At 38.5% G+C, this 27,424-nt stretch overlaps 1 protein-coding gene, 1 long non-coding RNA gene and 1 pseudogene across 4 annotated transcripts in view; all 3 read left to right on the top strand.

The window, feature by feature from the left end:
* LOC309632520 (hyaluronidase-3-like) overlaps window positions 1–2,880 on the top strand; it is a 63,899-nt pseudogene extending 61,019 nt beyond the window's left edge. Inside the window, exon 6 of the transcript XR_014249544.1 lies at window positions 2,411–2,880. The product of XR_014249544.1 is annotated as a hyaluronidase-3-like (transcript). The remainder of the gene's footprint in view (window positions 1–2,410) is intronic.
* Window positions 2,877–27,424, top strand: part of HYAL4 (hyaluronidase 4) — a 42,216-nt gene continuing 17,668 nt past the window's right edge. The window contains exons 1-3 of one of the 2 annotated variants that reach the window (XM_082400091.1): window positions 2,877–17,048; window positions 17,437–18,436; window positions 25,393–25,482. In XM_082400091.1, the coding sequence (XP_082256217.1) occupies window positions 17,483–18,436; window positions 25,393–25,482 (1,044 nt within the window). In that variant the 5' untranslated portion in view covers window positions 2,877–17,048; window positions 17,437–17,482. Of the gene's footprint in view, window positions 18,437–25,392; window positions 25,483–27,424 lie in introns of both variants that reach the window. The other variant, XM_082400092.1, reaches the window with a different exon arrangement.
* Window positions 20,792–23,450, top strand: LOC309632543. The gene is made up of 2 exons (XR_014246968.1): window positions 20,792–22,401; window positions 22,731–23,450. It is a non-coding gene; the product is annotated as an uncharacterized lncRNA (long non-coding RNA).

Consider the following 27,424-nt stretch of genomic DNA (forward strand, 5'->3'; position numbering starts at 1 on the left):
AGGTTGGGAAGAGGATCAGGAGATCAGATTGGAGTAGGTTAAGGTTGAACTGTTTGTGAGACATCCAGGTGGAGATGTCAAACAGGCAGGTGGGTGTACAGTCAGTCAGGGATAAAGCCTAGGAAATACACATTTGGGAGTTCTATTTAAGGCAGTGAGATGGGATGAGTTTATCCAGAGAGAGTATAGCTGGAGAAGAGAAAGGATCCAAGAACTAAGCCTAGGGCACTCCAGGGTTAAGACGTAGGGAAGTTGAGCAGGAGCTAGTAAAGGAGATTAAGAAGGAGCATTCAGTGAGATAGGAAAAAACCAGGAGAGTGTGACATCCTGGAAGATGAGTGAAGAAGGAATTTCAAGGAAGAGGGCTGGGACAGAACAGGGGATGCCGCAGTTGAACTTGATTGGGTTTACCTGTGTTCTATGCTCTCTGTGATTACAGTCTCCCCCCAGTCTTTTCTTTTCTCCCTCCTCCCTCCCCCTTTCCTTCTTTCTTTCTTCCTTCCTTCCTTCCTTTCTTTCTTTCTCTCTCTCTCTTTCCCTTCCTTCCTTCCTTCCCCCTTCCCTCCCCCCACTTTCTTTCTTTTTCTTCCTTTCTTTTTTATTCTATGGTTTCCTGGTTTTATTTTTTTCCATCTGTCCTAGAAACCTCCTCAGATGCCTCAGATAAGGAGTCTTGCCCTGACTAAAAATGGCATTTGTTCCTAAATTTAGTATGAGGCTGGCCTAGACTGAATGTGCCTTGAACAAAAATATTACCCACAGGATTTTCAGAACTTGTAATTGCCCAAGTGATCCTTGTTCAACTGCCTGCCATTAGGTGCTTTATTCTGCCTTATGACTTTGCATTTGAACCCCTAAATCCTTATTAGATGGATTCACATTTCTGGGTCCTCTTCTCCCAGAGAAACTATCCCACTGTTTTAAGTTAATTGGAGTTTTTTATGCAAAATAACTGACACGTTAGTTGAAAACACACTTTATGTTTATTGAATCTACTAGGATTTTCCCATGGTCCTTCCTTTATGGATCAAGGCAGGCTCTGATGAAGATTCTAGCCAGATTATTCTGGGTTAGCTGATGATGTCATTTCAATTAGGCTAGCCCATCCTAGCCACACAGTGTGATCATCCATAGGTGAAAATGTGTCCTAGTGTTAAAGCCCCAAATTGTGGACACATCAATGGCACCCAACCGTAGGCTTGTGGGAAGACAACCTTACTTTCTATATGCTGTACAAGTGACTCAGGCATTTGGTTGTAAATAATGATCTTTTATAGACTCTCCTACAACCCAACTGATGAATAAATAATGGATGATATATTTATACTATGAAACTGAATCACAGCTAAATTTTTTTTTAAAAAAGGGCTACATGTATGAACATGGGGGGAAAAAATCTCAAGAATGTTGTTTGAAAAGCAAGTTGTATAAAATAAAATATCCCCAATAATATAAATTTATATAAAAATTTAAAAACACACTGGGACTTCCCTGGTGGTGCAGTGGTTGGGAATCCGCCTGCCAATGCAGGGCACACAGGTTCGATCCCTGGTCTGGGAGGATCGCACATGCTGCGGAGCAACTAAGCCCGTGCGCCACAACTACTGAGCCTGCGCTCTAGAGACCGCAAGCCACAACTACTGGGCCCACGTGTCACAACTACTGAAGCCTGCGCGCCCTAGAGCCCGTGCTCTGCAGCAAGAGAGGCCACCGCAATGAGAGGCCCGCGTACCGCAGTGAGCAGTGGCCTCCGCTCGTCACAGCGCGGGGGAGCCCGCGCGCGGTGGCGAAGACCCAACGCAGACAAAAATAAATTAATTAATTAATTAAAGAAAAAAGAAAAGTATAAAAAAATAAAAACCGAAAATAATATTACATATTGTTCATAATTACATTTATATGTAGTAAAGTTATAAAAACATGGATGCAAGGACTACGCCCCGCCCCCAACTTCAAGAGGACGGTTATCTCTGCAGAGGTAAGAAGAGGAATGGGATAACTTGGCAGTCTTAGAAAAATCTGACCTGATATTAACATAGATGGAGTATCAGTGTCAAAATTGTTTCACAATTAAATTTAAATTAAAAAAAAAAAACCCACGTTAATGATTTTCTTTGTAAAGTGTTACTACAACTATCTCTTTAAGGATAGTCTCTAGTGGAAAAATGTGGAATCATCTCCCCCTGAAAATGGTATGAAATTGGTTCGTTGGTGTATTCCTAATCAAAGGCATGGATCATCACTTATGGGACTTTATAAGGGCTTAGTCTATCATTTAAATGGTTAATCACTGAAGCACTCTTTCTTCCCAGCCTTACCAGATATAAAAAGTCAGGTATTAACAAATACCACCTGGATAATGGAATCACATTTTGAAAGTGATCTAAATAGATCTCTGTTTTTCCTACAGGAGACCTGCTTGTCTGTGCAAAAATTTATTCAAGGGCCATTGGGCCATTATGCTGTTAACGTGACAACTGCAGCCAAACCCTGCAGTCAAAGTCTATGTCACAATACTGGAAGATGTGTTCAAAAAGCACCTGAATCCTCCTCCTATCTGCATATGCCTGAAAGTCGCAGTAAGAAATATGTCCTAAGTAAGAGCTTGAGAGTTATCATTTCTCCAGCCAATAAACTGAAGACAAGAAAGGACACGAAGGATGGGTTTGCGTGTCACTGCTGTCATGGCTGGCATGGAGAGTCTTGCCAGCAACATTCTTCGGATGTCTTGAGAGGGAAGGATAAGGCTCCTATGGCTAACTTTAAATTATCGGTTTTTCTCAGCATGACCTTCTCTGTGATTCTGTTGATTTTTTTTACCCCTTACGACAACGTCAATTTTTCCTTGAAATACTGAAGGGTAGGAGATGCTGATTTTTTTTCTTTAACTTCAATCTACTTCTAAAATATCTGTTGGCTTTAAAGTAAAATAAATAAATAAATAAAGGGTATTCACTGCTCCATAGAGCCATTAGATAGAGCAATTATTTATTGGGTGCTTGCTTCATGCGAGGCACGAAGGATAAGGATGTGAATGCACCGAAGTCTCTGTCCTTGGGGAGCTTAAATTATTGTGGGAAAATGAACGGTCATAAATAAACAAATACATTTATATCAAATGGTGCTAAGTGCAGTGGAGGGTAACAAAGCAGGGTAAAGGGATTAGGGAGTGTGGGAGAGCACTGGAAATTACATCTAAGGTCGTGAAATGTGGCTCCCTAATGAGAGGACCTGAAGGCCGGAGGAGCAGATCACAAATGTGTCTGAGAAGAGCATTCTTGGATTAGGGAAGAGCAAATGCAAAAGTCGTTAAGTCAGAGCAGGTTTGGAGGGTTTCAGGGCCTCAGGAAGGCCACTGTGGCTGAGGCAGGATGAAGAGTGAGCCAGGTCATTAATTGACTCTATTTGAACTAAGAGTTTGAGTGAAAGTAACTTTAAAAAAATAATTTAAGAGAAATTTCTGGAAGAAAATGGGTCAAGTAAGATGTATCTACATTTTATTATTTTTTTAAAAAATAAATATACACCTAAATTGGAAAGCAACAAGAGCATCTACTATGATTAGATGTTGCTGCAATAGTTTTGAGACTCTGACTGCTAATAGCAAATTGAGAAATTTGTAATAAGGTCATGTGAGATATGGAACGTACAATAACATGGGAGCTACAGAAGGCGACCATTGTGTTATAGCTGTTTCTGCTCCAATGACTGGGAATTCCTACATGATACAAGTGACCCCAGGATACCAAGTCATGGGGCAAGAGGGAATCTATACTGAATGCTGTATGGCTCAATTTTATCCAAAGTATCACTAGGGCTCTTAGAAATTCACTTGACAATCATCAATATCAGAAGGTAAGCCCTATTAGACTGCCATAAGATGGAATTTATATAGGAAATTCTTTGATGTGATACCTGCTGGTTTATTAAAGTGTACTGTATCTAAGCAATTTCCTTTGAGTTTTGAATGCATGGCAAGTCATTTGAAAAATTCATATGATGGCTTGATCTGACCTAGCTGTAATCCAGATAATTTTCTTTCATAAAGATTCAAAAGAGATTATACTATCTCAAATACTGTTTCCCTCCTTAGTTTAGGGAAGATGTTTTCCTGCCTGAAACTTTCCAAATATTAGACTTTTCTTGGTACTTTATCCAGGCATATAGAACGTTGATAGGTAGATCACACTCAGATTCAAACTTCATTTGTTTGTCTATTTACTCATTTTCAGGAGAAGTAACTTTAAAGAGGCAGTGAAATATAGTAAGCTAAATTGGGGGCTATTTGTAAGTTCCCCTATTTTGTTGGTATCCTGCTGCACCAAGGCTGCAATTACAGTAATTCAATTCTTGTGCCCAAGCAAGAAATGTTTTTACAACTGTTAAAAAGTTGGTGCTAAGTCATGATAAGTGAAAAAGAATAGCTCCTTCTATCCTTACAATGGTAAGTTTTTCAACGATTATTATATGAGTTTCGATATGCAGTGAATTCCAGTAAGGTAGGCAAAGGCAAATATTAATACATATTATCACCATTTTGAAGATAAAATAAGATACAGAGATATTGAGAGGTATAGCCAATTTTACCCACTAATCAGTGAATATATAAAAGATGGCATACACATCACTGCTTTCCACTGTTTAAACTAACAGTGCCTCCAAAATAGTCAAGGCATAAGAAGAAGGATTAAGGTAGATGAAAGAAAAAGGGAAAACATATGGAAAAGACATAGAAGAAAATAGGACCCCCCCAATTCTATTCCCCACAAATAATCATTTAACTTTTTCTAAATAAAAAACATTATATTTTATTTCACTTAAATTTAATAACAAGCAAAAGAAACTAAAGCCAAAGGATGCCACATTTCTAACAATAGATACTTCAAAATTTTTGGCTTGTTAAAAAAAATCTGCTCAAGTTAAAAACAGATTATGAAAAACATTGAATTTTTGTTATTTATTTTGACTTGCATAACTTTGGGTTTCCAGGCCATAGTGCTTACTAAACTGTCTCATAAAAATTCATCCATTATGTCTAATCCAAAGACAAACACATACATCTCTATTTTTCTTAAATAAAAGATTGAAATTTAAACTCCATTACTATGTTTATGATAATTCTCCAAGAGACATTAATAAAGGATACACTGTAATCAAAATATCTTATAAACACTACAAACCACTTTAGTAAATGAAACATACCTTGTAAGATGATACGTAATACCTGTTAGAAACCCTGAGAGTGCCCATCTCGCTCCCGAATTACCTAACAATGATACTTTGTCTGTTGTCTAGGGCAGTGTTGTTTCTTACCTCCCATTAATTGTTAAAAAAAAATCACACTACCCTTTATTGGACACAAATTTTTTGATGAAATACTTGCTTTTTTTCCAGTCTTGTAATTGTTCCACACAATTAACTCTTAAATCAGAAAGAATGTATGTCTTCATCTCAGTAGCAGTATGTCATAATCATACTTTCTGGTCCTTAGTAAATTCATGTCATTGTGTTTATTTGTATATTGGAGATATTCTTTACAAAGCCTTCTAGCTTTCTCTCCTATTTTAAACTCTCATCTTCAGCTCAGGATAATTTTCTTTCATTATTTTTCATTCTCTCTGTTCATTTAAGAAATTACTATTAGATGGATCTTAGCACTTCTAGATCTATACTCAGTGTTGCTTTTCTTTCATGTATTCTAAGCCTTTGTCTTTTTTGTATTATGGATTTGCCCACTTTTTCTTCTGGAATGCTAGTTTAGTCTTCACAATATTCTGACTCTCATATTTTTAATTCCAAAGAATTCTTTTCTTGTGTGTGTATGTGATCCTTGGCTATCCATTTATATTTATGAGGGAACAGAGTGATTGCAAACCGTCACAGGGATCCCCTAACCCCTGCCAACCCCCTGCCTTTGTTTGGGTATATTTACTCAACAGGACTGTTATGTTGAGTGGGAGAATGGGCTGTAGACTGTGAAAGGGGCTGAGGCACGCTGACAAGTAAGATTCCATCTGGGGCATGTGAGCAATAAACAGGCAGGTTGGTAGGAACCCTCACAATCATCAAAGTAAGGAAAAAATTACCTTGGAAGAGGAGTGTAATTCCCTTGAGGGCTGAGCAGCCTTTTTATGCCCTCTGTGCCCACTGGGGAGACCCAGCTATACCCAGTTCAGCACTGCTCTTGTATTGGGTCCCACAGACACTCTGAACCCTACCTGGGAAGGTCTTTCTCTATATTTCAATGTCCTGGGGTCACATGGCTCTCTTATCTGTTGTGCTCCATATTCTGGGAAGTTGAACGGTCTGACTGGTTCTGCTATACTGGAGTCAATATTTTAACTGATTGCTCAAATAATTGGTTCCCCCACGCACTTGCGTTTTTTGGAGCTGTTGTCTCTGCACCTAAGGTTTTTTTCTCCAGTGGAAGGGACAGTTCATACCTCTAAAGTGAATTTCTACTGTTAAAAATTTCTGATTCAATTCAATCTATTTTCGATCTTTGAGTCATGTCACCTCTTCTTGTTTTCAGCTTTATACTGTACTTTTTCTAAGGACATGTACTGCAGATGACACAGTAAATGCATGATCTCAATTTATCGTCTTGAACCAGTGGTTCTAGTAGATTAATGTATTTACTCAGGATGATGACTAAAACCCCACTAAGAGTTAATAATTCCATTATCATCAAGGATCGCACATCCTAGGAAACCTTTCCAATATACGGTTATTTTTACCTCTATTTTCCAACTAAAGTCTCAATCAAAGTTTTCTTTCTTCCTTCTTAAGTCAGTGAATTTAAATTGGGTATTTTCAGAAACAATGGTCACTTATACCAATGTGCTTTTAAGAGAGTCTGACTTTGGTTATAAAGAGATGTAATGCCAGCCTCCAGTTTAACTTGGAGGACTGAGTCACCTCTGTAATGACATGTTTCTCTGAACAGCCATAGGGCATCCTTTTGCCACTGAACCTCTGCTGTGCATCAGGTGACTAAAGGACGGGCAGCAAACAAAAGCAAAGGTAAAATACACTTTTTGTTTTGTTTGAAAATTTTTTAAGGACTGTTTTTAGAAACATGCTTTCTCAGAGGAGTTGTTAGAAGAAAACTAGTTTTGTTTCATTTCTTGGAATACCCTGATTTCTTTTCTGGCCTAACTTATTTTATTTAGTTTCCAAATTCAGTATCTTTCAAACTGTGAACTTGCTTTTATGAACCTAACATTGTAAAAAATACATTTGTCACTGACAGATATAACTTAAATTCCAGTTCATTTTTTTATTATAAATTTGTATTTGAGGATGATTCTCACATTAATATCTATTTGAGACCTGTTTCATTTCTCTTCTGTATGAACAATTTCTCTGAAAAGTAGCTTTTTGCAGTATGTTGGGTTATCACAACCTAATACTTAATCCTTAATACAATAACATCAGAAGGTAGTCCTTGAAGCAGGTTAGTAAACTAACTGTAGGTAAGCCATAGAACATATGGCTTTATGAGACAGCCACAATTTTAATATTTTTTATAACTGATTGCTGTGAAGAATCCCTCAAGCTAACTTTATATACCTAAATGGTTTTCTTTACATATAAGTGTATTTCTTTATTTGATAAAGATTTTATTTTTGCATGATCGTTAATAAAGTGTATTTTAAAAGATACGTTACATAGTTATCATACCTACTGTATTGGATAGTATTAGAGGGCTGTTATTTGGAACAAGTATTGCAGTTTTTAAGAAACATATGACATTTAAAATGGTTCAGAAGATGGTTATTTTTTTGGTCATAAAATATGTTTTAAATTTTCTTTCCAAATACTAATAAAGGGACTGCATATTTAGAGATGAAAATCAACAGGCACTTCAAATAAGAAAATCAGTAATTGGAAAGAGGATGTAAACATATATATACATAAAGATAGATAGATTTAGATTTTCCAGAAAAGAAAGAACAAGTACCAAAACAATATGAGAAAGACAAATCTTAAATCATTTAATCCATTGGAGAGAGTACATCTTGAAGTCAAGAAATAGCCTAAAGATGGAGAAAAAAGCTGTCTACTTCGGTGGTTACATACACCAAAGGTAAAGTGAAAATTTTGAAAAATTATGAGTTGAATAACGTAGCTTAGGCAATGAAACTTGATTATCTCTAACTCCTTCATGGCCAGCTCCTGAACAGCGAACTTTAATCTAGAGCCATTACTAATTAAGATATTCATATTACTAATAAATACTTATATTGTAGATATACTTAAGAGAGTTTAGTCACATGATTTATTTCAGCCTTATCTGTAAATTTGAATTCAGTTTGATGACAGAAAGAAGGTTCCTTGTTGAAGTATTTATTCATAGATTCTTAATGTTTAAGTAGAGTCAGGAGCAAAGAGTTGAAAAGGTGTTAAATGGTGAAGTTAAGAAAATTTTTAAAAATAACAAGTTATAAAAAATTCATGTGCAGAAATTCAGGGTTCATGTCCTTTATAATGTTTTTGAGAATCATAATATGTACCATATTTTCTTAGCAATAAACTTCTACGGGAACCTGACTTTTTCTTGGGAAAATCTTTAGCAAATTCAGTAATTAAAGTTATAGTTATATTTACATCATCATCTATAATTACTTGTTTGTTGAAATCTAGTTCTCCTTAGGTTAGTACATACTTGATTTTTTTCTACATATAATAGACTTGCAGTTGCTATGAATTTCTAACAGGAACAATCTCCAGTTGTCTTTTTCACAGAAGGAAGCTTTTCACCTAAGCATTGGTCCAATGTTCATAATAGATCCAAATGAATAAATCCCATGCTCCCTCTTATCAAGTATACTTGAAAAAAGAAAAATTCCACTCTTCAAGGAACACTATTTCTTAGATGCATTATATTGGGTGGTTCAAGAATTGGCTATTATCCTAGGCTGGAATTGCTCTGCCTTTATCAGAGGTATCCCAGAACAACCTTGTTGCATCCTTAGTCCAACCCAGAACCCATGACTGGAACATTTCCAAATTTTCTTATTGTATTAAGAGATTCTGTCAAGGTTACATTTGGAAACCAAAATCTATTTCAAAATATTTTCAAGTTATATGGTTTGTATAATTAAACTGCGTGGAATTAATGGTCATGAACGAGTAAACTTTTTAAGGAACTAAAAATTCATTGTATGAAAAAGCATTTACTTCACATTTATGGTTAGTATATGCTAATATAATTAATGCAGAAGCTCAACTTTCTTTACTAATATCCAAGTGCAACACACCTCTCATATCATGTGAATGGGCAACCAAAGTAGAGATCAAGTAATGATCTTTTTCAAATTCATACAAATTAATGATTAGTTAGCTACTATATTTGGTGTTTCAACAGTTTATTAAAATTTTTAAAAAATAAAGCGTAATTCCTTGGTTACACGATAATACATACTATTTGCTATTAAAACCTGGTGGAGCTCAGGCTGACCAGCACATTCACTTGTAACATCAAAAACTTTATCATACATCCAGCAGGTGTACCTGAAGTGGAAGCCTAGAGCCTTAGAAGGAGGTATGAGATATCTAGGTAGCTAAGCATACAAGATCCAAACCTGAAAAGTGAAGAAAAATACATGCAAACATAATTTTGCCAGCTCTTAATTTTTTATGTGCCACAGTCTTTTCAGATTGCTTAATTGTAATGGGTTTGACAGTTTATAAACAAGTTTACTGAAGGTTGACAGGGATATTTTAGGTAGGGAACATTGGTTGTAATGCCAAAGGGCACTGCAAACTCAGGCATGAATCAATTGAGTATCAGGAAGCGAGGCCATAGTGGTGAGATGTCCAGACAGCAATCCAATTCAGAGGGATTGCCATCTTGGTTAGAAAATCTGTCTTTTGTGAAAATGTCAGCCAGAGGGCTATAAAGTTGCAGAGGGGTGTGGAGGAAGGGGTGGTGGGCAAGATTCCATCCCATATTCATAAATTTAAAAAGTGGAATTTAAGTTCACAAGTATAATTTTGATAAACTGAGATTTCCGCTCATAGAGGATAGGCGTCAGTACTATATTTGGATATATAAAATGCTATCATTTATCATCATACCCTTGCTGCTCCCCCACAAAAGACAGTATTGTGATACGCTATAAAGGCAAATTAAAACAATATAAATAAAAATTGAATAGGTGAGACAATGAAACTTTTTCCAGTGTGCTTTTTCCAGTAACCTCTGCTTCATACTGGCTTCTGTTATATTGCACTGAGATCTCCTTATTTTGTGTTGTAAACACACCAGGGTAGTTGGATAGAACTCAAAGAAAGAAATATGATTTGACAAAGGGTTTATAATAGGGAAGTGTGAGGAGGAATAAAAAATAAAAATAATGCAATAAACATTGAAGAATTTTTTAAAAAGTCAGAAGTTAATTTCCATCAAAAAGGTACTATTGGATAAAATACACTGGAATTGAAGTGGTTAAGAAAACACAAGAAAAAATGATCTGAAGTTGAATGGGTAAAATGCAACTTCCTGAGTTATTTTACATTAGTTGGATAAATCACCAAAATTAATGTATAGGCAAGGAAATAAAAAGAATGATCAAAGCATCTTTTTCATATCAAATCCCTCCAAATGCTTTTATTGTTATAGCTAGAGCTTTGCATTGTTTACAATCAGAGAAAGTCTATTACCCTACAGCATATTTTTCCACTTGTAATAAGTAATGTAGTAGTATTGTGCACTGTCTTTTGTGGTGCATAATAACACTAATCAATTTCTTTAGGCCTATCTTCTGTGTTCCTACTGAACATCTCCTAAACCATTAACCACTGTTAGTTTTCCTTTACCATAGATAATTAAACAACCTATAATTAGTTCTTAATATCCACGTGTCAGCATAGAGTGGTAACTTAAAGCTCTGGCTGATGGTGTTTACTTCAACTACAAAAAATAAAACCCCTCTTATTTCCTGAAAAGGTCTTTTTCTTGCCATGTTGCAGAAAAGCATACCATTTTCTCAAATAACTTTATAAAAAAATGATCTTTGTAATAAAATCAACTCAGATGTTACCTTGTTTAGGAAGCCATGCCAGATTTCTTATAGTCAGAATCAATGTACATCTTCTTTCTTTTCCAAAGAACTTTATACATTTTTTTAAAATTTGAGTAATGGTTTTGGATAGCTGCTACATCAACATAATACAAAATCCCAACAGAAGTTTCCTCCCCCCCAAATCTCATCCTAACCCTGCCGTTTCTCTCCCTCAGCCACAAGTTCCTCTTCCTGTAGGCAAGTAATGCAATCAAGTATTTTTCCAGAGATATTCCTTAGTGCACAGATCACATATTTACACATATATATTACATATATACACATACTTTTATATATATATATATCACTTTCTCAGAAAAATAATGGCAGCATTCTATACATATCTAGCTTTTTAAGAATTTTAAGTATATGTACAGACATATACATAAAACAAATATATACCTTAAAGAATAATTATGATATCTGGTGAATATCCATATCAACATGGAGAGGCAACCTCATTCTTTGTTACAGCCGCATAGTATTCCATTGTGTGGAAAGCCATGCTTTATTTCTCCAGTCCCTTAATGACAGACATTTGTTTCCAACTTGGAAATGATAGGCAATGCTGCAATGAATAACACAGAAGCAGAATTTCCAGGTGAAAGGTTTTGTGCATTTGTCATTTAGATAAAAATTTTCAGCCTTCTGTTTCCACCAGGAATGCACCATCATTCTTTATTCTTTCTTCATTACAGGGAGTTTGGAGCCAGTGCTTGCACATTTCACCTTGCTCAAATTTCCTACCTTGCTAAAATATGAATGCTTGTACAGAGGAATGGGTGCTGTTAACAAAACCAGGCCAACGCTAGATTCCAAGCCATTCCTGTCAGGACAAAGGCAGAAATTGAAATTAAGCCATGCTTACTTAAGAGAAAACAATGTGACCTGGCCACAACGTTTTTCCTCTCAAGTGCCTGCCCTGCCACTCCAGTCTGTACCCTGACATTCAGATCTGGTATCTAGAGAACCCAGATCAAACTCTCCTATTTAAATATCCTTGTAGTCCTTAAGCCTGAGGTTCGGCCTCACCACCACCCACCCCCAGCTTCCTAGTTTCTGTCTGCTTACCCTGCCTGGTATCCCAGCTCTTCTGATCAATGGCTTGGGTCATATTATGGGAGTAGAGGGTGTTTTAAGTTATAATCTTGACTATGGACATTGAAAAAAAACCTTAGTAACATTTCACAGACCACTAGATGGTTTTACAGTTCAAAAACTTCAAGTAGAAAACTGAGGATTCAAATCAACCTAATGTTATTTTAAGGAGCTTAGTTAAAAATGGTTTGACAGAGGGAACATTTTATTCAAAATGTGGTTCTAAGACTTTGTGTGCTTTTCCTAGAAGCTGTTGATCTTGGCTGCAAGAAATTTCAAGTCCTAAAGGAGAAGTAATACTTTCTGACAAAGACTAAGTATATACGCTTATGTAAAGACAATTATATTCTCTTTCAGGTTTTAAAATGCTCTTGCTTCATAAAAAATGTGGCCTTTCACACTGAAGAGTGAATTTCCCATTAGCACAAGCAACGCTGAAATAGTCATTTTTCTATACTTACAAAACTTAAGCTCATTTTTAGGAAGGGAAGCCGTTTTGTACAAACAAGATAGTCCAGTAGTTCTAAAATTTGTTCAGATGGAGGGACATCGGTGTTCTTTGATTATGACGTGAAATAGAGTTATAACAAAATTTAGTACCTAATGATGAATTGTGGAACTTACACAAATCTTATCATATAGTATATTATATTGTAAACCAATAGGCATCAAGTTTTTAAGAAAAGTGTATGGGAAAAACTCTATCCATTAAAATATATTTTTTCTTCTGCTGGAACACTTAGGGCCAGCTTTTACAATATTGATATTTCATGAGAGAAGAACTTAAGAACCATCAGGATAAGACATTGATTAACAGTCAGACTAAGGTAATAACATTCTTCAGATAAAAAAATGGAAGCCTATTATTGGCCTTTTCTCTAATAAGCTTTTATGAGAAAGAAGGTTAACAATTATTTCTACAGAGTTGAGTTGAACTCAGCAGCTCTGCTCTATTTTCCATTCTGATAAATATTTATGCATATATATTTATTATTGGCAACAAAATATCACTTCAGTCAGTACTTTCCTTAAAGGTTTGGAAATACAACATTGCGTTTTTAAATTTCCAATAAAAATGGGGATAATGACCTTCAGGATACCTTTTTAAACTCTTGTGGATTTAGGGCAAGACACTTGGAGTCTTAAAGGTTTTGAAAACAAATCCCAATATCACGAAAAAAAAGAAACAGAAGAGTTGTAGACTTGGAAAATTAATTCCTTCCACTAATACATTAATATTAAGAGATGAACATGTATGTTTTTGGGGAATATTCCCCAAAGTATTCCCTCTAATCTTAAAGATTAGTATGAATCACCATGCTGCATGAAAAAAAAAACTACATTGTATATAACAGAAGTTTAGAGTTGCAATCAAAATTAAAACAAAACTAGTAGGATTAATTTATAGATTTATAATCTTATTATTTTTCTGTGTTGGTGATTATTAAAAATATTGTGAAGTTCTTCTAAATAACTGGATCGTGCCACTGTCATCTCTGTCCTGGATTATGACAAGAGCCTCCTTACAGGCTTCCTGCTGCTTCTTTCTTGTGCCCTTTCACTTTCAGTCTTGCCTCAACATAGCAGCCTAAGGAATCCAGTTAAGCCCAAATCAGACAGTGTCATTCTTCTCTCCAAACTCTCTTAACTCCTTCCCATCTCACTTAGAGTGAAAGCCATAGCTCCAACAAGGCCCTACAAGACCCTCTCTCTTACCTCTCTGTCCCTTTTACTTAGTAACTGGCTTCTTTGAAGTTCCTTAAACATGGCAGGCATGTGCCTGCCACAGGGCCTTTGCACCTGCTTTCCTCCCATGCTTCCCCAGACATCCTCCAGCCTTACTCTTTATCTTCTTCTCAGGTCACTTCTTTTCAGGTTACTGAGGCCTTCCCATCTAAAATGAATCCTTGCTTAATTCTTTTCTTTGTTGTTACCACCATCCAATGTACTGTATATTTTACTCACCTTGTTTATTGTCTGTCTCCCCTGAAAAGATTTAAGCTCTGTGAGGGCAGGTGTTTACGTCTGTTTTGCTCACTACTGTATTCCTAGTACTTGGAATGGGAGCCTGATGTGTAGAAGGTGCTCAATACCTTTGCTATCACCCAGGTGCCAATTCCCCAAAGACCACCAGGAACACACCTGCAGTTCCATGAGTTGGGTAATGACATGTTGCAACAAAGGAAGACACACACCACAGGGAGCTGTGAGGTGTTCCCGTAAGATGGTGTCAGAAAGAACCTGTTACAGAATTTAGGTTTAGTTGGGTGATTTGGCAGAGGGTCTGAGAAAACAGGGATTTTCTCCAGATTGGATGTGGTCAGAAAGCAGGGGCATTTCTATGTTGGGTAAAGAACAGAAGTCAGTCATTTAGCAAGAGAGGGATGCTTGGTGTTCTGTGGGTAGCACAGTGATCTTCGTTTTATTTCTGCTCAGACACAATGAAAAAGTGGCCTTGTTTTATCTCATGTTATTATAGTCTGAGAATAAACTTGAGGTTGGCATTCTGTGAGATTGTTTATGTCTAATAGGAGAATAACATGGCCTGGCTGTGAGTGCTGTCAGCTTCTGAAATCGGGGTGGGGGGGTGATTTTTTTTAATGCATCACAAGCAAGTAAACTTTGGGGAGGAAGGAGTGAGAGGGGAAATAGGAATAAGCAGGGGACAGAGACTTCTCTGCAGACTCTTATATCTGTACATGAAGGGCCTCCTCCCCCAAGGGGACCCCTTGTCTTCCTCACCATCCTTCACCATCAGGAGGGGTAGCTGTACTGCGGTGAGGTCTGAGGCCTGCTTGATGGAAGGCAGTCCCCAACTTCCTGTTGTTGGTGTCACGTTCTCTGCTCAGTGGGTGAAGAAGTCCAGAACTGTGAAGCCAAGGTCCAAGCAGTGGTGGCCAAGCCTTCCTCACTGTGGCTCTTGCTTCCACCAGGGGAGGTTCTGAGGAGAAAGCTGCTTCCCTTTACCATCTGGCTTTCACGGATGTGTCACTTTGCTGGGAATCTTTTATCCAGGGCCCTTCAAAATGTCTTCATGGAAGTTTCCCAGTTGGAGGAAGGGAACTAGTCCTTCACATATGTTCTCAGAACAAACCTAAGAAGAGAAAACTGGGTGATAAAATTTAGGGGAAAAATCCAGATTGAACTCCTCACCATCCCCACCCCCAATATCCTGCCAATTCTTCCTAAAATCCCACTAATTCGAGATTTGTTTAAAAAAGCAAAACTTCCTGGAAAGATTATGAGAGTGGGGAGGGGAAAAAGACAAGGAAAGTGCTACTGGTGATTCATGGTTAAGTGTGGATAATTCACAGATTGTTATGCTGTGACAACTAGTCAAGATACAGGTAGAGCTTGGCAGTGGGGATTTTGATGGCCTGGGTAGAATGAGGGAAAGGGGTTTAGAGGGATTCTGAAGCCAATGGCAGGCCTGGGGAGGTTCCCTGGTGAAGGAACCTTAGAGGGTGGGAGAAGCACACAGCTAATGATAGCACAGCGGGAGCAGGGGACTGAAAAGATTGTCTGGGAGGTGCCGAGCGAGGGACTCTCCTCCCAGCAAGTCATGCTTAACTAGGAGAGTGACAGAGGGGGCACCAGTGCCGTGACAAACCTGCGTGGGAAGCAGAAACCCAAGGCATACAGCAAACAGAAGACACAGGCACTGGATTTTCCTTGTTTATTTTGCCTGTACTCGTTGTGTACCCGCGCATTTTATCAGGAGCTCTGCCTGCCGCCTGCCGTGGAAAGTGCGCCTACCATTTACTGGAGAAAGGAGAATAACAATGTTCCAGGATAGGAGAAAAGAACCACTTGGTAACTTTGTAGTAAATGAACGAGGACTTTCTGTGGCAGTGATGAGGAGGCTGACGAAAAGGGAAACAATAATCAGTGGAAAACTATGTTTTGAATAAAACCCAAAGCAGGAAGTGTTCTGGGAGAATAGATTTTTTTTGTATACATACGTAGCCTTCTCTAACATAAACTGAATTTTAAATTCAAAGAAAAAATGTTTTTCTATGAATGAACACCTTATGCACATCCATTTTTCTTACCCTGAGGCAGAATATGATAAAAACATTCAAAGATAAGAGGCAGTTTTGAGGACCACAATTCTTATTGTACTCATAAAATTATACTCCCTTGAAAATACTGTTCTCTTCAAACCATAATTTATACGTTCAGTATATTTCATGTTACTAAGTAATCTTACTCATCTTTGCATTGTGGAAGGATACAGATATTTATTCTGTGAATGGATGAGGAAAATATCTACCTCCATAGCCTTAAAAACTGGTATTTTGTGTATATCCCAAACTGATATTTTAGGTATAACTTAGGACTTCTTAATGTCGTTGAATAAAGTTTTACAGATTACTTATAATTTTTGTTTACCTCTGTGTCCTAGGCCTGAGAAATGCTGTAAGGTTTGCCTGGTGACACCTGGTGGTTAAAAATGATAATTACATACAACGTGCTGCCCACAGTGATCACCGTTGCTGGAGGAAATACTCACGAGCCACAGATTGCATGGAAAGCATCTCTGTCAGTTAGAGTTCCTGGTTGTAAGCAACCAAAACAAAACCTCTCTGACCTGCGCAGAAGAGTGCTGTTCCGTGAGGACAAAGCTGCCACTTCACATCAACACCATGGCTACCAGATTGTGGGCGCCCTGACAGGCACTGCCACTCCCGGAATTTCTGGAATTTCTGTTATGACTGGCACCACCACCTTTTAGCCACTTTGATTCGCAAGATCTCAATTCAAAGTCTAGAGTGGGCTGCATCTAATTGTCCTGGCCATGGTCACATACCAGTACCCTAGCGGCAAGGAAGCCTGGGAAAGCAACCAGACATTTGGCTTATTGAATGAAATAATAAAAAGGTATTACAAAATTAAATGAGATAAATATTTATTCAGGAAGTAAGCACAGAGCCTGGGATTTGATGAGTTTTCCAAAATGGTAGTGAATACTATTTTACATCTTTATTTGATCATGAGCTTTTTTGAGGGCAAGGACCACATCTTATTCATTTTGTATTCTGGACACAGCATCTGATGCTCCATGAATGTTTGTTGAGTTGCATTGCTTCCCCCTGAATAGAAGTTAGGTCACCGCACTCACTTCTATCTCAATTTATTTATAGGGATCTTTAAGACCTTTAAATAAAATGTACTTAAAGATGTAAATAGATAACAACTATATATCCAGCCAACATTTGAGTCTTTTTCCTCAAAATTATCACTAACAGAAAATTAAATCTCTCCTCAGGTCTTCCAGAGTGCATTAAAGCAGGAGAGAAGATTTTTATCTTATCATGAAACCGTTATCTGAAGGACAACTAAGGTTTTGTGTTGTTCAACCAATACATCTCACATCATGGCTGCTCATACTTTTCATTCTGAAGTCTATCTCTTCTCTAAAACCTGCCCAACTTCCAGTTTATCAAAGGAAACCTTTTATAGCTGCCTGGAATGCTCCAACAGATCAGTGCTTGATAAAATATAATTTAAAACTAAATTTGAAAATGTTTCAGGTGATTGGAAGTCCACTGGCCAGGGCCAGGGGGCAAAATGTCACTATATTTTATGTCAACAGATTGGGATACTATCCATGGTATACATCCCAGGGAGTTCCCATTAATGGGGGTCTCCCCCAGAACATAAGTTTGCAGGTACATCTGGAAAAAGCTGACCAAGATATTAATTATTACATCCCTTCTGAAGATTTCAGTGGACTTGCTGTTATAGACTGGGAATATTGGCGACCCCAGTGGGCCAGGAATTGGAACACAAAAGACGTCTACAGACAGAAATCAAGAAAACTTATTTCTGAGATGCAAGAGAATGTATCAGCTGCTGATATTGAATATTTAGCCAAAGCAACCTTTGAAGAATGTGCAAAAGCTTTCATGAAGGAAACCATCGAACTGGGAATTAAGAGCAGACCCAAGGGCCTTTGGGGTTACTATTTATATCCTGATTGCCACAATTATAATGTTTATGCCCCAAACTATACTGGGTCATGCCCAGAAGAAGAAGTTTTGAGGAACAATGAGCTCTCTTGGCTCTGGAACAGCAGTGCTGCTTTATATCCTTCTATCGGTGTCAGGAAATCTCTTGGAGACAGTGAAAACATTTTGCGTTTCTCGCAATTTCGGGTGCATGAATCCATGAGGATCTCCACCATGACATCCCATGATTATGCTCTGCCTGTGTTCGTCTATACAAGGTTAGGCTACAGAGACCAACCTTTATTTTTTCTTTCTAAGGTAAGAAAGATACCCCTTGACAAAGATAAGGAGATTTCCTCTTATCTCTAAGAGAGACATTTCTTTGCTAATTATGTTCTTTAAAGAATTCCAGAATAGTGGTCCATTAGATAGGAGCATAATTCTTCCTCTGAGTAGTCATCCACTCAGATTCTTCATTTGTACAGGCTGAATTTTGATTATCTCATTTATTACTTGTCTTTCAAGGGACAAAGTAAGGAGGGAAGGGGTTAAAGTGCAATGTCAGCAACTACTTCCCGCTCCCCAACTTTGATTGTGTTCCCTTACAGCTGGTCTCTTGTGAAGGTTACTGACACAATGGGGGTGAACAGGTTGGGAAATCAGAGAAACTGTTTAAAATGGAGTCATTTGCTCATACGTGTAGAAGTACAATTGTAGACATTTCTGCTGCTGGCCTCATCGTTAAAAATCTTAAGAGGAAAAAGTGTTTTCTTTTTAAGGCACAATAGCAGGTTTTATAAAAGATATAAGGGAGGCACAACAACATGAATATACTCAGAAATACCTAAGATAGTAAATTTTATGTGTTTTTTTCACACAATTAAAAATAATTTTTTAAGGAATAAGGGAGTTACAAATCTGCCAAAAGTAGGTGACCCCTATAGATTTAGCCATCTGGTTTATTCTTGACTCTATGACCACAATTAATGGAAAGTTGGTAAGAGTGGTGTGAGTTTCTAAATTCAAGAGTAAATTCATCACTAGTAGATGATTTCATAACCCTAGGTTAAAACTTACATATAGAAGTTTTATTCTGTTTGTTTTACTTAAGTCATATATGCAGCCAAAGACCTCACACAAACTGTGAGTGTAGCTTTTAAGATAGATGAACTTTCAGCCCAATTTTCTCTCCCTTACTTTCCCTTTACTACTCTAGTCACTGAAATGGAACCTTGTAGAGATAAAAATTTCAAAGAAGATGCTACTCTAATCTTTGGACTTGGATAATTATGTGTGATTATGAGAAGACTTGAGCCTTGTTCAGACCTTCACATTTGTGATGCAGAGGTATTTTAAGACATTGCTGCACACTAGGGGGTTGATCACCTTTCTTTTTTCTCCACCATAGCAAGTTTCAATTTGCCAGCATGTATCAAAATAGAAAGACGTTCTGAGTATGAAGCATCCAAAGGAGACTCAGGAAACACCCCAGTGAGGACTCTACCGTGAGCAGTAGGTATCTGTGGAGCAGACAGAGAGGCGAGCTTACACCTCAGAGGGAGAAATGACACAAATACATCAGGATTTGGTCAATGCTGTGCCTCTGACACCACTGATGAGATGAGTAAAGACAAAAATTCTCTCTTGTGAACTGATATTAATACTACCCAGAAAAATCAGCAACAACTGATTGAGAATGGTAGGAAACTAACACTATTTGGAAGGTGTAAAAAAGTTATCTACATCTTTATAAAATAGTCTTGACTCTAGAATTGAAAGTTAAATACCACCTTCCTCTGTGAAACTTCTTTTGCTTTTCTATGTTTGGCTCAAACAAGTTCCTTTCTTTAGTGATAACAAATTTACTTTTGGCAGAAACAAACTTTAAAGGACAAAGTGTTCATTTCAATAGATTAGTTTAAACGACTGGTACCTTCTGCACATTCTGCAAGCCAACGGTAAGCTCCTTCTTGAACAGCTACAGCCTCAGAACCATTTCTGTTCCCTCTAAGGGAAGAAGGAACAACAGTTAGGGTCTCACCTAGAAACAATTTTCTTTGTTAGTCCCGTGGTATCATTCTGTAACCTTTCTGAATGGCAAGGCATTTCCACGTGTTTTAAACCATCAAACCACCATTTTATTCCATCCTCAATAAAAACCTGCCCACAAGCTTCTTAAAACGTGATATTCACTTATACCAAATTGTAAATACTAGTAGTGGCTTCCATTTCTGCCTTCCCAAAGATATCTGCATTTTAAAATGTTTGTGTGTGTACACACATATAATTAGGATTAGAAAAACAACTTACCAATAAGTACCAAATCTCTTAACCTCTCCAGACCTCAGTGCTTCATTGTCTTAATCTACAAAATGGCACAATATTACCTGCCCTATCTACTTAGGAGAAATATTATGAAAATCAAATAAGAAGTTAAAAATGAAAATTGAAAGCACTACAGAAATATATGTGGTATAGATAACACTTTTTAACAAGTATCAGAGTCTTAAACTTGAAAGGGGAATATGTAAGAATGAAATTTCAGTCGGCAGCCATAGCTTGGGGGAATCATATGCGGGCTGTAAAGCCTCATTTCACACAGTAGATTGCCTATACCACATATATAAATGCAATTTAGATATTGTTGATACTATGCTTTTAAAAAATAATGAAAGGAGGGCTTCCCTGGTGGCGCAGTGGTTGAGAATCTGCCTGCCAATGCAGGGGGCACGGGTTCGAGCCCTAGTCTGGGAAGATCCCACATGCCGCGGAGCAACTGAGCCCGTGAGCCACAATTACTGAGCCTGCACGTCTGGAGCCTGTGCTCCGCAACAAGAGAGGCCGCGATAGTGAGAGGCCCGCGCACCGCGATGAAGAGTGGCCCTCGCTTGCCGCAACTAGAGAAAGCCCTCGCACAGAAACGAAGACCCAACACAGCCAAAAATAAATTAATTAATTAATTAAAAAAATAATAATGAAAGGGATTCTCTTGACTATAGATTTAAAGATGTTTTCCCCTGTAATTAATTAATATTCCCTCTGATAACACACAAAGGGAGCACATTAGTGATGGTCCAGCTCCCCGCAGTGGGCTCCTGACTTACATGCACTGTGGTAAAGCTTCAGGGACTGAAACCCAAGTGTAAAGAATGAGTCCTCCGGGTGTCCCTACTCTTAACTTCCAAAACCTTGATTTGAGCCAAGAATCATGGGTAGGGCAAGACTGCCTTACACCAGGCTGGGACCTGGAAGATGTGTTGCTATTACATCAGGTGCTCTTCCTTTATTTCTCCTTTCATGTGGCTTATGCACTCAGGTGGCCCCAATTTACTTTTAGAGACATCTTACCTGTGACTTCCCTCACTGAGAAGTGCCCCTGCTTTTTTGGCCCCCCAAGCATAGCTGTTCTGTGATTCATTCAGCACCCTGCTCTCAGCTAGGTGACAGTGGGATAACTTGTTAGAGGAATTTGCCTAAATATCTGCTAGTGACTCCTTACCTCTAGTCAACACATGCTAGAAGACTTGCCACTTTGAATCAGTCCCAATAAACTCTCTTTGATAATGACGCTAAAGGACACATTGGAAAGAAATGAACAAACATTCCCTCCTGATATCAATCTCAGAAGCTGTGGCTTTCACCACAAACATCTGTAGTTTCTGTACTTACTGAATATGGATCAATAACCTCTAAATACAAAATGTGGATGCTCTGTCTCCTTCCTCCCTCTGATGACAAAGCCTTAACCCAAAGGAATTCATGGGAGAGCTCCAGTTTCCAGTTGAGCATATAAGAAACTTGGAAGTTGCAGCTCAGTCCTAATAAGTAAAAAGCTAAACAAACTGAAAAATCAACTCTTCTTAGATTAATAAGAGAAGTGTGGACACATAGGGCAAATTGCTGCCCTCAAAATTGGAGAGACAGACGGGTGAAAACAGAGAATCACAACTTACCAGATTGGAAACCCACGAGCAGAAACCTCTGTGGGAACCACTGCCAGAGTAGGGAAACCTGAACCGTAACTGGGAAACTGCTCAGCGTCGACAAGTCTGAGAGATTAAAATTCCATGGGGACCCAGTCATGGGGGCTGGGGGAGCACATTTTTGTGAGTTTTACCTCCAGGAGCTCACCAGGTCCTCACAGTGAATATTGGAGAAAACCTCCCCTCATGCATCTAGCAGGCAAAGGGGAAAAGGAACCATTTTGAGTACTCTAGAGCATGCTGTTCTGAACAAGGTCCACCCTCAGGAGAAACTGTTTAACCACAGCCAAACCTGCTGAGGTTTTTTTTTTTTTTTTTAATTATTTATTTATTTATTTATTTATTTAATTTATTTATGGCTGTGTTGGGTCTTCGTTTCTGTGCGAGGGCTTTCTCTAGTTGTGGCAAGTGGGGACCACTCTTCATCGCGGTGTGCAGGCCTCTCATTATCGCGGCCTCTCTTGTTGTGGAGCACAGGCTCCAGACACGCAGGCTCAGTAATTGTGGCTCACGGGCCTAGTTGCTCTGCAGCATGTGGGATCTTCCCAGACCAGGGCTCGAACCCGTGTCCCCTGCATTGGCAGGCAGACTCTCAACCACTGCTCCACCAGGGAAGCCCCCCTGCTGAGGTTTTATCAGAGCCTAACTGATCTGTGGAAAAGGAAATACTCAACTCCAGCTGGCTCTAGTTTTCCACTTGGAAGAAGGGAGATACCCATCTCTAGACCCATCTAGGCAGCCTGTCCCACCTAAGGGGGTGGAGGGAACAACTGAGAAGCAGTTGTGAGGTTCACAGTCCAGAGGAAAAGGCTCACTAAGACTGAGACCTAATCATAGGGCTGTAGAACCCTTCCATTCCCCCTACACCTTACTAGAATATTACTAAAGGCCTATTTACAGAAGTTCCTTTTATCCAGTATGAGCTATCTGCCAATTGAGAAAAATTAAATCATGCCTAGCTATCAAGAGAAAAATTACAAGACATACTAAAAGGCAAAAACACAACTTGCAGAGTCAGAGCTAGACTCAGATATAGCAGGGATGTTGACTATCAGACCAGGAATTTAAAACAACTATGATATGCTAAGGGCTCTAATGGATAAAGTGGAATGAATGCAAGAACAGATGGACAATGTAAGCAGAGAGATGGAAGTTCTAAGAAAGAACCAAAAAGAAATGCTAGAGATCAAAAACACTGTAACAGAAATGAAGGATGTCTTTGGTGGGCTTATTTTTAGACTAGACACAGCTGAAGAAAGAATCTCTGACCTTGAAGATATCTCAATAGAAGCCTCCACAACTGAAAAGCAAATTAGACTGAAAAAAAAAAACAAAACAAAAACAAAACCCAGAACAGAATAACCAAGAACTGTGAGAGAGCTAAGAAAGGTGTAACATACACATAATAGGAATTCATGGAAGAACATTAGGGAATTTTGCCCCTCTGATCACATCATGTGACTATCGCATCTCTATATTCAGGAAAGTTTCAAAGTGAGTGGAGGGAGGAGCTCTGCTCCCTTAGGTCTTTGTCAAAAGAGGCAATGGACCTGGACCCAGCAGAGTCCTCATTCTGGGCTCTGCATGGCTAGCTCCTCCTCTTTCCGGTATTCCTATATCATGGATAATTCTCAAAACCATTTCACTTACACCATCTCATTTGAGCCTCACAAAAACTCCTCCCCTTCCTGTCATGTCAGCTCTGACCTATTCGGTTGACACCATGGTCCTGGGAAATGGAAATAGATGTGGACCTGAAAAGAAATTAGTTTAAACCAAAATCTCTTCTTTATTTGAGAATTACCAGAAAGTTGCCCAGAAAAAAAAGCAAAAACAAAAACAAACTTTAAAAACTGAGATTGTAAAACCTTCATTTTAGTGAACTATAAAAGTGTCAGGTGAGGAGATTTCTCTCTCAAGCACGGGTATTAATATAAAGTGCCCAAGGCAAAATACAGTTTAAAGTCTGCTTTTAATTTCCACCAAATTGCCCAATTACATTTCCAGCTACAGCTGATGGAAATTAATCCTTGGAGTAAAAGGTGAATGCTTATTATTCGAAAGAGTGGGGGAATATATTATAATTTAAGAAACTTATTTAGGGCTTCTCTGGTGGCGCAGTGGTTGAGAATCCGCCTGCCAATGCACGGGACACAGGTTCGAGCCCTGGTCCGGGAAGATCCCACATGCCGCAGAGCAACTAAGCCCGTGCGTCACAACTACTGAGCCTTGTGCTCTACAGCTCACGAGCCACAACTACTGAGCCCATGTGCCGCAGCTACTGAAGCCCGTGCGCCTAGAGCCCGTGCTTTGCAACAAGAGAAGCCACCGCAATAAGAAGCCTGCGCACCTCAATGAAGAGTAGCCCTGGCTCGCCGCAACTAGAGAAAGCCCACGTGCAGCAACGAAGACCCAACGCAGCCATAAGTAAATAAATAAATAAATAAATTTATTTAAAAAAAAAAAAAAGAAACTTATTTAGAAAATCAACTGCAGAAACTTTATTTAGGAAACCAACTGCACACGTTCAACTTTTAATTTCCCTCTGAAATGACCTAGATTCATGTTAATCTTTAAACACTAAAACAGTAATCCTTTAGGATTACAAAACCAAAATTCTCCCTGCTGAAATTTTGTTTTCATCTATCTTAACCATATTGAGAAAACTCCCGGCAGCCTTACCGTGACTGGAGGAATCATAAATAAAGCCCATTAAATCAGGTACTTTAAAATTAAATACAAATAATTTCAGGGACCAAATATAAGGGCTGGATCAAATCGGATCCTGCGGGGCCCTTAACACTGTGTTCATTTGCCTATCCTGGGAAACCAAATGACACAAAACCCCTCCAAGTCACTGCAGAGGCAAAGTTCTCAGGAGAGTGTTGCATACGGGGAAGGGAACTTGGCTAAGATGAATGCAAGGCAGTTGTCACATTTAGAGAAGGAAAACTTCTGGATTCTGTTTCCAGGTCATATACTCATAGCTGGTTTGTGTGTATATACTCCTAGTTAAGTTCAATTAAACAACTTTTGGTGGCTATTTACAGGCTAATTGTTTAAAAGTAATGTCCTGTTTGGCAAAATATAAGTTTAAAAAATATGTATTTAATATGTTTTGATATGATTATAGAGTGAAATGTCTGAGCCCCGGTTCATTTAACATTTGCTGTACTCTAAGAAACTGGAGAATAGTTTCATGTATTATATTGAATTTAGCCTCCAATCCTAATCCCTGGCAGGTTGTTCATATTCAAATGAATATAGTGTAATGAACTATCTTCATTCTAGCAAGATCTAATCAGTACTATTGGAGAAAGTGCTGCCTTGGGATCTGCAGGCATTGTTATCTGGGGACACATGAATTTGACTTCATCTGAGGTAAGACAGTACCTTGGCGGTATAGTTAATATTACAATATTTACATTATTTGCTCTGTTTTCCTATAGAACTTACTCTAATCACAGCTCTCAGGTCTCCCATAGTAAACCTGCTTTAGAATTAAAGTCCAAATCAGCACCTGATACATAGAAGGAGCTCCATAAAGATTAACTTTTGTTAAGATAGTAATCATAATACTGACGATTGTTGAATATTTACTATATGCTAGGATTGTGCTAAGTGCCTTTTTGTTTCGGATTTGCTCACTTCCTGATCATAATAACCCTTATGAGGTAGGGACTAGCATCCTCATTTATAGATGAGGAAACAAGAAAGGAAATCTAACTAGGGTAACAGTTAGTTAGGTTAGCTAGTGGTGGAGCTGGCACTAACCACAGATGGCATGACCTTGGAGCCCTTGCATTTAGCCATTACATAAAATGTATGACATCATATTTTGAGAAGTGGAATCAGATGGTAATTTTTAATATACATATCGAACTTATTTTTCTTCTATGGAGAAATTAGCTGAAAATTAATAGCATTTAAAATAAGAGTTATGTCTCTTCAAATTTCTTCCAGCTCAAATACTATCTACTCCAAGAAGTCTTCCTAGTTTTCCCCAATCCATATTAATCACAATCTCTTCTGTATTTCCAGATGTTGTTTGTTTATATCCCTATAGTGTAATGCATTTTGCCTTGAATTATAATACTTGTATCCTCAATGCTTTTATTTATTTATTTATTTATTTATTTATTTATTTATTTATTTATTTATTTATTTATTGCTGTGTTGGGTCTTTGTTGCTGCATACAGGTTTTCCCTAGTTGCGGCGAGTGGGGGCTACTCTTCGTTGTGGTGCACGGGCTTCTCATTGCGGTGGCTTCTCTTGTTGCAGAGCACGGGCTCTAGGCACATGGGCTTCAGTAGTTGTGGCTCACAGGCTCTAGAGCTCAGGTTCAGTAGTTGTGGTGCATGAACTTAGTTGTTCTGCGGCATGTGGGATCTTCCCGGACCAGGGCTTGAACCCGTGCCCCCTGCACTGGCAGGCGGATTCTTAACCACTCTGCAACCAGGGAAGCCCTCAATGCTTTTTGTTAAATTGAATTTTTTGCAAGTTCATGGTGATCTGATATTATTCTTAGAATTTCACAGGCTCAATTTGTTGCTACCAAGACATTGTTCATGAAACTATTTGTGACAATATAAAGTTAAAAGTGTCCTCTGTCCACATATGAGAATTAGGTAGAAACTGAGGATCAGTACCTGACTCCCCAGGTGTGCTACTTCCCCTCCAGCCCATGTGGCTCCTGAGAAGAGCATCATCAGGAAGCTGAGTGCACAACCAGGTGGCCTCTGTTTAGAACACACAATAGGAACCACACACAAATGACCTGGTCAGCCTTCCAGGCTTTCCTGTGTTTGAATTGTATAGAGGAGGCTAGATCCCAGGGCAGTCGGTATTTGAGCATAATAAACAGGAAAATCCAGAAGGCTCAGGTTGATGGTCAACAACACTTTGGTAGAACATGATGATTCAGGTTCTAACACAACCCTGAAAGGCACACACACCTGAAAGGTGGCCAAAGGACAGCAACTCTGGCACGATTTCTCAATTTGGGTTTGTTCCTCTTTTTCTCACACCCATTAACTTGGGATCTAGAAGGAAGAAATAAAGGGTGTAAACTGAAAGAAGGTAATGTCATATATGCTGAGACTGGGGCCCATTTGCAAGTTCAGATAGCCTATGGTAACATATTCTCCATCTCCTGTCACGACCACCTCTCATTTTTCTGGTCTGGGTCCCCTGTGTTACAGCACTTGAACCTAAGAGTTCATGGGCTGGAACCAAGCCATTAAGTTTCAATCAAGTCCAAAGAGTTGCCTTGTGGATCTAGATGCTCTAACCCTACCAGTACCAGAAGAAGCACTAAATCCC

This window comes from Balaenoptera borealis (genome assembly GCF_965194805.1).
Source record: "Balaenoptera borealis genome assembly, chromosome: 7".
Lineage (NCBI taxonomy): Eukaryota > Metazoa > Chordata > Mammalia > Artiodactyla > Balaenopteridae > Balaenoptera > Balaenoptera borealis.